Source organism: Aspergillus costaricaensis, assembly GCF_003184835.1.
Source record: "Aspergillus costaricaensis CBS 115574 unplaced genomic scaffold BO79scaffold_3, whole genome shotgun sequence".
Taxonomy (NCBI): domain Eukaryota; kingdom Fungi; phylum Ascomycota; class Eurotiomycetes; order Eurotiales; family Aspergillaceae; genus Aspergillus; species Aspergillus costaricensis.
Window position 1 is genome coordinate 738,888 of NW_020291803.1, and position 13,527 is coordinate 752,414.

At 52.3% G+C, this 13,527-nt stretch overlaps 6 protein-coding genes across 6 annotated transcripts; 4 read left to right on the forward strand and 2 right to left on the reverse strand.

Annotated features, from left to right (window-relative positions):
* Positions 1-51: 51 nt before the first annotated feature.
* On the reverse strand, positions 52-1,595 carry BO79DRAFT_224653 (uncharacterized protein; the record flags this gene model as incomplete). The annotated part of the gene is made up of 6 exons (XM_025683686.1): positions 52-96; positions 274-391; positions 769-893; positions 988-1,065; positions 1,148-1,180; positions 1,254-1,595. 6 exons carry the CDS (start codon positions 1,593-1,595, stop codon positions 52-54), a joined length of 741 nt encoding a protein of 246 aa, XP_025543974.1.
* Positions 1,328-2,735, reverse strand: BO79DRAFT_206904 (uncharacterized protein). The gene is made up of 4 exons (XM_025682066.1): positions 2,279-2,735; positions 2,125-2,214; positions 1,874-2,031; positions 1,328-1,807 (listed from the first exon to the last, which is right to left on the reverse strand). Exons 1-4 carry the CDS (start codon positions 2,323-2,325, stop codon positions 1,716-1,718), a joined length of 387 nt encoding a protein of 128 aa, XP_025543975.1. The 5' UTR covers positions 2,326-2,735; the 3' UTR covers positions 1,328-1,715.
* A 2,254-nt stretch (positions 2,736-4,989) lies between these two features.
* BO79DRAFT_284651 (dienelactone hydrolase) lies at positions 4,990-6,044 on the forward strand. The gene is made up of 3 exons (XM_025688271.1): positions 4,990-5,209; positions 5,263-5,518; positions 5,574-6,044. Exons 1-3 carry the CDS (start codon positions 5,067-5,069, stop codon positions 5,928-5,930), a joined length of 756 nt encoding a protein of 251 aa, XP_025543976.1. The 5' UTR covers positions 4,990-5,066; the 3' UTR covers positions 5,931-6,044.
* Positions 6,045-6,452: 408 nt separating this feature from the next.
* On the forward strand, positions 6,453-7,994 carry BO79DRAFT_187439 (putative MFS monocarboxylate transporter; the record flags this gene model as incomplete). Its single annotated transcript, XM_025680543.1, has 2 exons — positions 6,453-6,843; positions 6,900-7,994. Exons 1-2 carry the CDS (start codon positions 6,595-6,597, stop codon positions 7,992-7,994), a joined length of 1,344 nt encoding a protein of 447 aa, XP_025543977.1. The 5' UTR covers positions 6,453-6,594.
* A 440-nt stretch (positions 7,995-8,434) lies between these two features.
* Positions 8,435-10,011, forward strand: BO79DRAFT_284653 (ankyrin repeat domain-containing protein; the record flags this gene model as incomplete). The annotated part of the gene is made up of 2 exons (XM_025688272.1): positions 8,435-8,543; positions 8,600-10,011. The coding sequence occupies 2 exons, from the start codon at positions 8,435-8,437 to the stop codon at positions 10,009-10,011; spliced, it is 1,521 nt and encodes a 506-aa protein (XP_025543978.1).
* Positions 10,012-10,173: 162 nt separating this feature from the next.
* On the forward strand, positions 10,174-13,489 carry BO79DRAFT_206906 (uncharacterized protein). The gene has a single exon (XM_025682067.1). It carries the CDS (start codon positions 10,616-10,618, stop codon positions 13,403-13,405), a length of 2,790 nt encoding a protein of 929 aa, XP_025543979.1. The 5' UTR covers positions 10,174-10,615; the 3' UTR covers positions 13,406-13,489.
* The last annotated feature ends 38 nt before the right edge of the window (positions 13,490-13,527 follow it).

The following is a 13,527-nucleotide window of genomic DNA, read 5'->3' on the forward strand; positions in this document are numbered from 1 at the left end:
ATAGCATCCTGTCTTGTTGATGTTCTCATTCTTGTTCTTCTGCTGCGGCGCTCAGATACCCTTTTCCGTTGCCACCTCAAGACTCAGGCCACTATACTGGCCGCCCTGCAAACCCAACGGATACCATACATACTATACTGTACAGTACGAGTTTGGTATCATCATGCAGGCCCGGCATCGCCATATTCGGCTAGCAGATCAGATGACAGGCCAGCACCCATTAAAAATGTCGTGCTTCGCCGGACTTTGGCTTGCAGATGCTGATGGTGAAACCATTAATATGCCCTGCAGCCCACCCGCCTCACTAAAGTCAAGTTTGTTGACAATATTAATATCAGGACAGGCAGATGTCAATGTGGTGACACTCACGCCAAGACGACGGGAATGTTTGCTGGCAGCCATGTTCGCAGCAGATCATCCAAGTAGTCCTCTCATACATCTGATACCCATCGCTAGTACCTAGTCACGTCTATACAATGGGGAAGCAGACTAGGCCCTCCCCTCGGAAATTCTTCCGTTGGGAGACAGAGACGTACGGTCTTCGCTGAATCGACCGCGCTCCTCTTCTTTAGATAGACGCGTCATATTGGAGGTCCGAGCAGCGAGGACAACCTGCAGACTTCATTCTTGGGTACAGAGAAACGTGATGTAGACGATGGCCTGTAGGCGTGAATTTATAGCCGGACGCTCCTCGACAACAGATGGAGGTGCATTGTATGTTTACCTCTTTTCTTGTATCGCTCGAGGAGAAGAAATCGGTACAAGTACAAGTGGCGGCATTGCTGGTAGCAGAGGATGTTTGCAGTCCGAATAGGAACAATTCCTTCAATAGTCCAAGGGAAGGGGCAAACGCTGTTGGCGGATGGCCCGCGATAGGGCAAGAAAATCCTCCGCTAGTGGCATTAACGTGGCCTGGGTTAACTACCCCACCTTCATGCTCGCCTCAAGTACAATATTGACAAGATGATGTGCGCTTTGCAGCCACACGTTGTCGGCCCAATTCGTGATGCGGTCTGCATCAGGCCAGTGGGAAGCTTTCAACTTGCAGCGATGCGACCGCATCGGCTTTCATTGACTGATATCAGATTCTATAGTGCATACAGCTGTCCTATATTGGCACCAGATATGCTGCACTGTGCATGGAAACCTGCGCGTATTTCGGCACGCTATCGGTTTTGATCTATTGACCACCCCTCACCCGTCTGATATAGGTGTGCAAAGAATGAGGTTCAAACATGACACCCTAATATAACCGCATTACGTGACCGACATGGATGCCGGTCTTTCGCTTTCGCTATATTGAGACACAAATGCCAGAAATTTGAAGACCAAATGAATGCCAACATATTGACTGTGTAAACAATATTTAACGCCAAATTTGACTGGACGACAAGCTCGACTGTCTCTCCGAAACTTTCGAAGATTGGGATGGCCCGCACAGAGGCGGATGTGGCCACCACCCAATACAGCAGGGGAAGGAGCGACAAGTGAGCCGCGCCGGCGTTGTTTCCCCTCCAAGCCTTGATCGGCGTTGACGTGGTGGAGGGAAGCAATGACGGAGCGTCCAAGCCAACAGAACCGATTTCTCCAAACATGCCCGCCAAATGAGGATATATAAAAGATGAAAGCAGTGAAGTCGAATCCGTAATCTCCCATCCCAAACCTTGACCCAAATTATATGCTGATAATAACCGACCCCGGCCCGTCAAAGGCAGTCATGAGTTGCGGCCCTGACCACGCTGTTGTTCGTCGCCGCTGGAGTATTGGCCGGCGGAATCCGTGGGGGATGTAGATGCTGAGGTGGATGCTGCAACCAAGCGCTGTCAGCAACAATGACGACCGTGGCAGATGTTGTCCAGCTGGGAATTCTCACCTGACTGGTAGAACCGGTCCCCTCGTTGCGCCGAAGGAGACCTTGTGTTGTTTCCGTCGAGGACCAAAGACTGTCGGGCTTTGAGACGTTCCTCAGCTTCCCGGATCCTAGCCTGAAGCTGTTCTAATTCTCGCTCCTGAATCATCATTTGGTGTCTCCTATGGTTGACAGGCTCGTCAGTTTCGCCGCATCGACACAAGCTTAGAAGCGAGACAAGATCGCAAATCAACAACAACCCAAGTGGAACCTACTTTTGATCGATGGTCTGTGAAAGGTGATTGACATCGGAATCAAGCGAAAAGGCGCTATCCAGCGCGGATGAGAAGGCTTGTGCCATGGTCCTGCCACGTCTTGGTCAACACCAACGTTGGGGAAAGAAGAAGGTCGCAAGAGAGGAGAACGAACGACTGTGGACGGTTCTTGGGCTTCCATTCTTGATCGATGTCCGACATTTTGTTTAGTGGTTGTCAAGGGCGTTGGTTATGGAGCACTGGTATGGAGGATCGAAGCGAAAGGGGGGTAAGATGAATGCGAGAAGGTTAGGAAGGGGGGGAAAAGGAGTATGTGAAATGAAGTCCAAGACGTGGGAAGGAGTTTAGAAGCGCGCGCGTCAAGAACGGAACAGGGGGTTATTAAGTGGATATGATAGCACGGACGGGGTGGACCTTGCGCTCAGAGTATTCTAGAGTGGACAAGGCGAGGAAGAAAAATCACCGAAGATTCGAAGAAATTGATTATATAGAAGCTTTGATGACGGAAACCAGGACCAGCCGGGATCTAAGTAATAACTATAAAAGGGGGCAGCGAGGACTTGAGCGATGGCTGGAGGGGAAAATCGGCAAAATTGCGGACGCCGTCGCACTACTGGAGACCGGGCAGGTAGGGAGGGACCACTTTTGGGTTATTGAGTCCGATGGGGATGGATGGATAATGACAGGGGCTGCACGATCGGCGGGGATGACGATGGCAAGCGCTGGGGGGAAAGATGGAGGTGGGATGCAGGGCCGTCCGCGGCTTTAATTTCGTCGCAGGTAAAGAAGCAGCCGTAGAAACGCGATGGAAACGATGGCGAAGAAAGAAGGAGAGTGATGGAAGGATAGACGGAGGGTGCTGTGGTGTCAGGTCTGTGTCAAAGAATAGTCAATTTAGGTAAGTTGAAACTCATCCATGGGTGGTTCGGGTGCTCCATGATTGCCTTTGAGGGTAAATAGTGCAGCTCCATCCTCCTCACTAGTTGGGCGGTAGTGGAATTGCATCGTCCACTCTGCCTGGAAGGTGCCCCTGAATCCCGTCCCATCCTTCCATGACGGAGCCGCAACCAATGGGAAATTATACTGTCACGTGATAGCGGATCTGCCCCTGTTTTGAGTCTTTGTGAGGCCACTCACCATGACTGCCTTGCTGCCACCCCCCCGCCCCTCTTTATTGCCACCCGGCCACTCGCTTCTTTCCTATTGCAGATCCCAGTGCCATCAATCTATACACCTTGTTGCACGACGCCGTTTTTAATTTTATCTTCTGAAACATTACAACTACGGTGGCCATACTATACTATCTCCTCACGGGGCCTTTCCACACGGGCTTATGGACTGTCAGTATCAACGTCCGCGTCTTTCTATGCATGCCCTTTTAATCACATCCTGATCGTGATCGGCCTTTGAAGAGTTGCTTTTTCCTCGGATGTGCCCATTAGAGATACTCGCATAGGTAGTGACCAATAAAGACTGCCAAAGAGACCAATTTTGGTACACCACTCCAGCTATTGATATTTACATGTCAAATTTCTAGCAAAGCAAGCTCCAGAAGATCGCAACCTTACCGTTTAGCCCATCGCGATTATGCATGTCACTTACGAGAGCGGCCACTAATGCGGTGATCCCTATTCTTCCCTCTCAGCTTGGTTCTGCTTGCCAGAAATAGAATAGGACTTGGCTTGTACGCGGAGTCGGAGTCAGCTCAAGTGCAAGTATGGATGAGCTAGCTCCTATTTTGCATTCCAGGAAGGGTTTGGTAGCATCTGGCGTTTCAGGCACCGATGCTCAGTTTGGGATATTACATTGATCTGTCTTTGATCTGTCTATAGGCCTGGTCCAGAGTATTTATAGCTGGGATGATCGGTTTACATATCACAGATGTGCTGCAAGACGTCCGTGTGTACCTGCATATAACTATTTTCGGATTGCACAACATTCTTCACCAAGTTCATCGGGCTGACTATGGGCAGCCTGCTATTACAAAACTTACTACGGAGCACCCAGAATCTATCGCATAATGACCTTGCCCGGAAGATAGACTCCTTTCCCCTTGTTTGGTACAGGAAAACGAAGAGCAACTCGGCCCGAAGACATGCACGAAGCCGTTTCTCCAATCCAGTAAGGCAGCGGCCACATATCTGGAAGTTGGCAAAACTTTGGTGACCTGATTCAGAGAACACCCGCTGAATATGTGGCCAACATCATGGTTACTGAATCAAGTGACGAGTAAGTCTTATTAAAATGCCGCACGCTGCGCGGATCCGACGGCAAATCCTGAAGGATGCAACAAAAGAGGGTCTCTAAAACATCAGACTAAGTCCGGGTGGAAGGTAACATCAATCATGTATAGCTATTCGTGAAGCAAATCTACTGATACCGACGGCCTGCCATGCTATTGTACTCTCTGTTCATGCTCTATCAATATGAGTACCTGGTAATTTTTGACTGGATTGATCACACCTGAACCCCGAGCTTGCCTTGACCGAGCTCCATCTTTGAACATGGTTATTTTACGGTAGGCTTGATTCTCACTGTAGCCATACTCGAAGTGGATACTTTTGTTTGAAACGTATGGTTTCTCGATCATCTGCGTCGTATACGTTGCTGCGCATCAAGGCCTCGGAAATGTATGATGCGGACGGCATGCCGGTGAGCAGCTCCGTTTCCAGCTTGCCGATATAATCGCAGTAGATGTGGCTGGTCTACGTTGAGATAAATCCTTCTCAGTGATCTAGGCTGAGAGAAGCTAGCTTAACCATGGAATTAACATCGTCTCGGACATAACGGATGAGTAGCTCCGAGTGTGTCGGAGGTGGCAGCTCATGCCCCGCTATTTAGTCCCCTTCCCCTCATCCCTTCGGTCAGCGTTACTGTGATTTTCCACTGCTCAATATTCCAAGATCAATCCAGCCTACCGCATAAATCGTCGATAAGCAATCATGGCATCCCTCCCCGCTGGAAGCTGCTGTTACCAAGGCGTCAAGCATGAAGGTGAAGCCAAGGGTAGCTTCTCGCAGCTCAATGATTTCGAGATATACACCAGCTCTCCTGCTGACAAGTCCACCGAAAATGGTATCTTGGTGTATGTCCTGCCTTTAGCAATGCCCCAAAAAAGATCAAGCTAACAAAAGGAAGCATCACGGATGTGATCGGCCACCGCTTCATCAACGCCCAGCTCATTGCCGACCAGTTTGCCGCTAATGGCTACTTCGTTATGATGCCTGACCTCTTCGATAACGACGCCATCCCGCTCAACCGCCCTGACGGCTTCGATATCATGGCATGGAAGGGTGGCGCATACCACAAGGACAAGAAGCCCCATACTCCCGAGGTCGTCGATCCTATCATCGAGGCATGCATCAAGGAGATGAGGACCAAGTATGGATGCAAGGTATGGCTTCCACGAGTGAGTTGAAGTGACTCGGAAAGATATTAACATCTCTCAGAAAATTGGTGCCGTGGGTTACTGCTTCGGTGGCAAGTACGTTGTGCGCCATCTCCGCCCCGGCCAGATCGATGCTGGATACACCGCCCACCCTTCCTTCGTCGAGTCGGAGGAGCTGAAAGCCATCAAGGGCCCTCTGGCTATTGCTGCTGCAGAGACTGATGCAATCTTCCCCGCTGAGAAGCGCCATGAATCCGAAGAGATCCTGAAGGACTCGGGTCTCCCTTACCAGATCAACCTTTACAGCGGCGTTGCGCACGGCTTTGCTGTCCGTGGAGACCCTGCCAACCGCACGGTGCAGTATGCTAAGGAGAATGCTTTCTTGCAGGCTGTTCAGTGGTTCAAGGAGCACTTGTAGTGGTGTGGACTTTGTCTAAGATAACCTACCTGAAATGGGAGATATGATGACTTCAATGGAATGTAGGCTATATGGCAATTTATATCAAAAAATGTTAGACCGTCTCAATCTATGTCAATCAATTTTATTTGAAAAGATATGTGACACGTCACTATTATGGAACACTGATACTCGAAGATCGTTTTCGCGTGAAATCCTCAATCTCAGGTAAAACAGAGTCAGGACAATTTCCACTTGCCGCATAGCTTGACGTTGAAATAACCTCTTCGGAGTACTACTTCGGTTCTCTATATTCAAAAGTATACTTCCGCTAGTTATGAGTTAATAGTAAGGCCAATATTACGCAAAAAGCATACAATGCAGAAGACGCTAGCATCTATTCCACCAATGGGGGCTGTGAACGGGAGCATGTCAATGATAGGGCGTCGCTGACATGGCCCAAGCGCAGTTCACAGTACCTGATCAATATAAGATAGGTTTTTCTGTTGATTTCAATCTTTGAGGATAGGGGATAGGACATATTATACAGGGATTGCTCGTTCAATCCGGTTGCCCAGACTACATACTTTCTGCATTTATGCATGCTGTCTAAACATACTATGATATAGACAATCACTCTTCTTCAATTTCAATTGCATACTATCGTTCTGTCATAGTATCCATCATGGCCAGACTATCAGACCAGGAAGATATTCCTAACGAAAAACCCCATGATCCAACAAACCGGTCTTCTACCCCCCTCCCACCCATCGATCACGGCAAAGATGCCTGGTTCTTCCTCGCCGCCTGCTTCGTCATGGAAGCCCTAGTCTGGGGGTTCGCCTTCACCTATGGTGTCTTCCAAGACTACTACAGCACACTTCCCATGTTCCAAAACTCCAACAACATCGCCATCATCGGTACATGCGCAATGGTAAGTCAGCCTTTCCATCCCTCTCCCCCCAAACTAACCCAAGCACCCCAAAACAGGGAATAATGTACCTCGACCTCCCCATAATCTTCACCCTCTACCGCACCTACCCTCACTACCAACGTCTGGGCTGCGCCCTCGGCGTCCTAACAATGTGTCTCTCACTGGGCCTCTCCTCCCTCTCCACAACCACCACCCACCTGATCATCTCCCAAGGCATCTTCTACGCCATCGGCGGAAGCATCGCCTACTCACCCTGCATCCTCCTAATGGAAGACTGGTTCGACCAACGCCGAGGCTTCGCCTTCGGCGTCATGTGGGCCGGCACCGGTCTAGGCGGCGCGATCCTCCCCATCGTCATGGAGACGCTTCTCGATCGATACGAGTTCCGGATAGCGTTGCGCGGGTTCGCAGTCGTGCTATTCGTGCTGACAGCCCCGTTGGTATGGTTCGTTAAGCCTAGAGTGCCGCCTGCATTGCGGAATAGTACCGACCCAACACAACAGCAAGAACATTCACCACGACCACGACTCAAGGAGATCCGATTCCTCTGGACATCAGGAACATTCCTCCTTTTCGAGCTATTCAACATGATAGAAGCAGTGGGGTACTTCCTCCCGTCTATCTATCTGCCTTCATATGCAAGAGCCATCGGCGTCTCGTCTGGCAGTTTGGAAGCTCTCACGGTGATATTATTTAACGTTGCGTCCGTGGTAGGGTGCGTAGTCATGGGGGCTATTATCGACCGGTGGGACGTGACGACCTGTATTCTGGTCTCGACTGTGGGTTCGACCGTGGGAGTGTTTCTGATCTGGGGGTTTAGTGTTTCGCTAGGCCCGCTGTTTGTGTTTGCTATCGTGTATGGGCTTTTTGCAGGCTCGTATACGAGTACTTGGCCGGGCATTATGAGGGAGGTGGTCAGGAAGGATGGTGCCGCTGAGTCGAGTATGGTGTTTGCTTGTTTGGCGGCTGGTAGGGGCGTTGGGAATATTGTCTCCGGACCGTTGAGTGAGGCATTGTTGGAGGGGATGCCCTGGGCTGGGGAGTTGAGGTTCGGGTTTGGGTCTGGGTATGGCAGTTTGATTGTTTTCACGGGCGTGACGGGGTTGGTGGGGGGTGGGAGTTGGGTTGTTAGAAGGGCGGGGTGGTTGTGATTGATATATAGGGAAGATCGGTAGGGATAAAAGTATTTATGTCTTTTTTGGTTCGTTGTGGGTGTATACATGGATGGTTCGTTGGTTGTCATTGTATAGCTTCAGCTGGTCTGTGGCTATGCGTCTCCTACAGGGTCAGCCTTATTTGGAACAGTGCCATTTTCACATGTCACAACACCATCAAATAGGAGTTGACATGGAATTAATCGCTTCTATCCCTGACTAGTAGCCAACTGGTCACTTTACTGTTGTGGCTGACTTACTAGCAGGAATTACTACGGACCCTTTCCGCCCCAATGTCAGCCCGATTCCTGATATAGTTAACAGCTACTCTGTACTAGCTTCTCCATCTTGCGCAGGGAACCTCAGCCCGTACTTCGACTCAACACCAGAAAACAACGAACAGAAGCCACAAAAGTCTTCATTACTTTGAGATAAGAATGCCTTCTACAAAGACATGCCTCCCCACAGAAATACTCCGCCAGATCATCCACCACCTCCTACCTCAACTGTACCTGCCGGAGTTGCTGCGTGCGAGAAAAGTGAATAGTGCGTGACGGCCACCCAATCATTCTCCCTGAGCATTCAAACTGACAGAATAGCAGGCCTGTTTAACGAAGAGATCATCGACTATCTTATAAATGGCGAGGATCTGGAAGAGTTATTTACTTTCTTGACTAAAGAGAAACTGGACTCATCACCATGGGGTACTTTTCCTGATCGACTGAAACGGCTTTACCTGCAGCGAAAGTTACGAGAGCATTCGCACAGACCGTGTGCTTTTACGTATTTCGTGCAGGAGGTGATAGAGTACCAGTTGGGGGATGCTCCTGCGTTGGAGGACAAGGATAAATTGACTGAGGGGTTGATTGATGTGGCGATAGCGGGGAACAATGATCCATCAAACATGTTCCATAGCCTGGTATGTCAGTGGTGGATTGATAAAGTGAACGACAGGTTCAATGAGCCGATTGAAAAGTCGATGCCGATTATCTTGGCCTGTATGGCCATCTTACGGGGGGACTGTGCGGAACTGAGCACAGCACTGCGGAACGGTTTGGATCCACAGCAGCCATGTCTACGATTTGGGGTCATCCCGATAAGTGTCGCAGCTCAAAGAGGGAACAGAGAGATCGCTAAAACTATGGTGGAGCATGGATGTTCCATGTGGTACAACTGGATCTATAGAATCCCCATGAGTGCCTTGGCCATGGCTGCGATATCTCGGAACAAAGAGGCGCTGGGAATATGGCTTGAGCATCATCACCAAGAGGAACACGCTGACCCTACTAAGCCATTTTACGTATGCAGGCAAGCATTGGAGAAATTGGCGCGCAGGGGCGATGTAGAGCTGATGGAGTTCTTTGTGGAGCGGTATCCCCGGGTATTGAATGATCTCCTGAGGCCGTTGCGGCTGGCTGTTTGCTTCACACAGTTTGCAGCGGTGCGATGGCTGTTTGCTCGTCTCAGCGCTCCTCTTACACCTGAACAGGGTAGACTGTTGCTGCTCAGCGCTATGGAAGGCCCCTGCGCCTGGCAGCGAATATCACAGATGGTGCAGCTGCTTCTGGAACTTGGAGTTAGTCCAAATGGGGAGTCTCGGCATAGTACGCCATTGCAAAAGGCCGTGATAGCTGGACAAGAAGAGATTGCCGAGATACTGTTGCAGTATGGAGCGGATGTAAATGAATATCATCCGCGTAGCGCGACAGTAGGTAGACAAGCCCCGCTGATGTTAGCCGTCCGGCAACGGTCTGTGTCTATGGTTCGGCTGCTCTTGAGAAACGGAGCAAATCGAACATATGTCATGAAGCGCAAAAGGTACACGATCCATGAAAATAGGGGACAAGTCCAGAATATGGAAAATGCGCTGATTGGGCTTGGATGGAAGGAAGAGCAGGTGAGGAGAGATGAAGGCTGGGACTACTGGGTGCTCTCGGAAAAGCTGCCGCCAGTGACTCCGAAGCAGGAAAACAAGTCCGGCGTGCCCGGAAAGGCATTCCAGTCTCCCACGTGACCCAAGAGCAGCCAGTTCCCGTTTGGGGGGAAGAAACGAAAGGGGAGGGACTCCCATTCTGGAGGAAACAGAGTCCTTTCCTCCCGGTGAATTGCCCGCAAAGGCGATGCCATCCCATCCCCATCCCATCCTATCCCTCCCCCCGTCCGTCCCCTTCAGCCATCCATCCCCAGTCCCCGTCATCTCGCCTATCCTTTCCATCACTCTTTATTCACGATCCCATTACCGCTGTACGTAATTCAAATTTAGCTTTTTTTTTTCCCATCCCACGGCCTCCCTTTCGCGACTCTATCGCGTTCTCCAACCTTTTTGACCTTCCCTCCGATTTTTCCCTTGCGGTCGGCCCTTCATTTTTCTGCGCGGATGGTCTGAACCGCCACCCTGACCTTCGCTCACGTTCGCGTCTTGTCGGCCTGGAATCTCAGGTATCCGTCTCTCATCCTGCTTCGGTGCTACCCACGACTCTATCTAGTAGTACGACGAGGGACTTTGTCGCCTTTCGGACTGAGCTCGTCGGGCCGACAATCCTGCGATTACTCCTATCACCGTGGCCCCAATCCCTAAATACTTCCCCCCCAGTGGCCGATTCGACGGGCAATGGGGGATGCCTCCTCTATCGGTCTACACGCCTTTTGAATCCCTCCTCTTCTTCCAGTCTCTCGCCGGCCTAGAATCACCTCCCGCGAACTTCGTCTCCATCTCCGATGTGCTCCGCAACAACCCCTTCATTCGAGAGAATGCCGCCTACGATGCGGCAAGGCTCAGCCCCGAAGCCTTGGAGGATCTCTATGCGACGCTGATGCGAGATGGCTGGGATTCAGCAAACGCGGGACCCAACGGTCACCATGCTGAGAGCCCGGCCCCCAATAACCCTAAGAAGCGCAAGATATCCAGCCCTCGAGCGGACGGACTGGCGGAGAAAGGTTACAACCACGCCAGCAAAGTGCCCAGGCTAGTGTCGCACCTATATGCCAGATACAAGGAGCTGGTAACGCGGGAGATTCAGAATGAAGAGCAGAGGTATAGGGATATTAGGAAGGAGATCGATCAGCTACAGGAGGAGGGACGCGATGCGCTCTCGGAGACCTCCGCAAGACCTCCACCAGCGCAGCCGATTGCGCCAGCGAAGCAGGAGCCCGCGCCAGAACCGATGGATGTGGATGTGAAGGAACAGAAGCCAATTCAACGACCCCGCGATGAAGCTATGCCAGTTGCAACCCCGTCGGTAGCTGCTGATGTTAAGCAGCCTCCACTGGAACCGCAGCGGAAGGAGCTGGATTCAAGCAAGCAGCCCGCGCAACCTGTCGCGCGCCCACCGCAGGAACCCCAGCCTCTGGCCGCGCCGTCGGTACAGCCCGTCGAACTGCCACCGACAAACAAGGCAAAGCTCCAGCAACAGCCTCAGCCTCAGCCACTGCCGCAACAACAACCTCAACAGCCATTACAACCGGCACCTCGTCCTCAGCCCAACCCTCAGGTAGCGACGGGTCGGCCGCCTCAGCAGCCACCAGCCCCGAATGGAAAGGCGTTCCCGACACCATCACAACCAGCTATTGTGCCCAAGAATGCCCCTGTAAACCACGCACCAGCGGCCGCGCCACCGGCTCCGTCGCCAAGACCGCCCAATGCCTCAGTTCCCAGCCCGGGTGTCGCACGCCCTCCCGCTGTTACACCTTCGCAAGCTCCACAGAAAGCAAGTGTGCCAGTCCCTTCCACCCCGCAACAGCCAGTTCTGGCCAGCAAGCCCTCTGCCAAGGAAGGACAGTCTGTTCCAACTGCTAGCCCGGCGCCTCAGCGACCTCCGCCCCAGGCTAGTTTCCAGCAGTGGTCTCTAAACAAACCTCCACAAACGCCACAACCTCCCCCAGCATTCGCAAAGCCGAAACCAGAGCCGACGAACGCCGCTGTTTCTGGGCGACCGGTTCAGTCTCCCTTCCCTCCACCCACCCCAGCCTTCGAAAACAAGAAGGGACCGCAAGGACCACGCCCAACACCTGCTCCGTCAACTCCAGGACCTGTGCCTGCGGCCGCCCACACACCTGCCCAGAACATTCCACCACCCGCGTTCCAGACCCCGGTTGGACCTGCGCAGGGTTCCATCCTTTCGCGGCCACAGAGCACGCGGCCTCTCCGGCCTTCGATTGACACGGGCGTTCTTACACCTGGCTCTCTCACACCATGGAAGCGGACTCCACGGCTGAGCATCCCCCACTCTCCTCGTTCGCCCGAACGGCCACGGCCTGAGGAGATCAGTCCTATCAGTGAGAAAGCGCCGTCTTTGCCGGGTTCTCGTGAGCCGACACCAGAGGAGCCTGAGCCCCGCCGTCGAAAGCGGAGGACCGAGACGAAAAGCAATGGAACTGGCGCTGATCAGACACTGTCGATTGATGCAGAGAGCAAGGGAGGGACTAAACGGAAGAGTGAGAGGGGAACGCTGTCTAGCGGTAAGGGCCGTGACAGAAGCACAGCGTCGTCCCGAAGCCGAGGAAGGTCTGTGTTGTCGCGGGACGAAGAGTCCACAGCGGATACGGGGACTGGCTCCCAGGCGAAAATCAAGCATGAAGTACCCAGTACTCCAGCTGGTATCTCAGAAATGGCAGAGCCCGAACGTCCTTCGGTCAGTCGGCCGAGCAGGGGGCGGCCGAAGCGCAAGCGTGCTCCGAGTGAGAGCCTAGAGGCCGAACCTACTCAGTCTGAGCTTAGCCAGCTCACTCGCGTTGATCCTAATCAGTCGACGTCGTATGTAGTCTGCGCGCGCAACTTCCCCCGGACCGGAGCTCCCATCATGAGTGAGCTTAGCATGCACAAGGTTGCAGGCACCTTTTCAAAGCCGCTGACAGAACGTGACGCACCGGGATACCGCGATCTTATCTACCGCCCGCAAGATATCAAGACCATCAAGTCGCTGATTCACCAGGGTAGCAGGGCGCTGGCGGCAGCTACAGAGGCCGCGAGCACACCGGCAGGCGACGGGGAATCACCGGCGCCGGGTACAGGGACTCCTTCGAAGAATGCAGTCCTTATGTTGCAAAAGACAGAGGACATTATTCCTCCGAAGGGTATTGTGAATTCGGCGCAGCTGGAGAAGGAGTTGATACGTATGTTCGCCAACGCCGTGATGTTTAACCCTATCCCTCAACGTGGCTTTGGGCCTGCCTTCCCTATGATCAGCGATAGTGGGTCAAGAGAGAGCACGCAGGTTCCCGAACAGGAAGAGGGCGGTATCATCAAGGATACGCTGGAAATGTTCGAAGATGTCGAGCAAGCTGTTACGCGATGGCGCGCGGCAGAGCGGACGGCGGACGAGTTCGCCAGCAAGAGCATCCTCTCGCTGCGGCGAGGAAGTGCCAGTGACCTCAACACGGATAGTGCGGATGAGGTCAAAGGATCATGAACGATGTATGCCGCACTGTAGCGTACTTGATTGATGTATTATTATTATTATTACCCACATGTTCGAAAAATAGACGAATGCTTCCCACATGTTCCGCAAAGAGAACATGGTAATTCTATTTC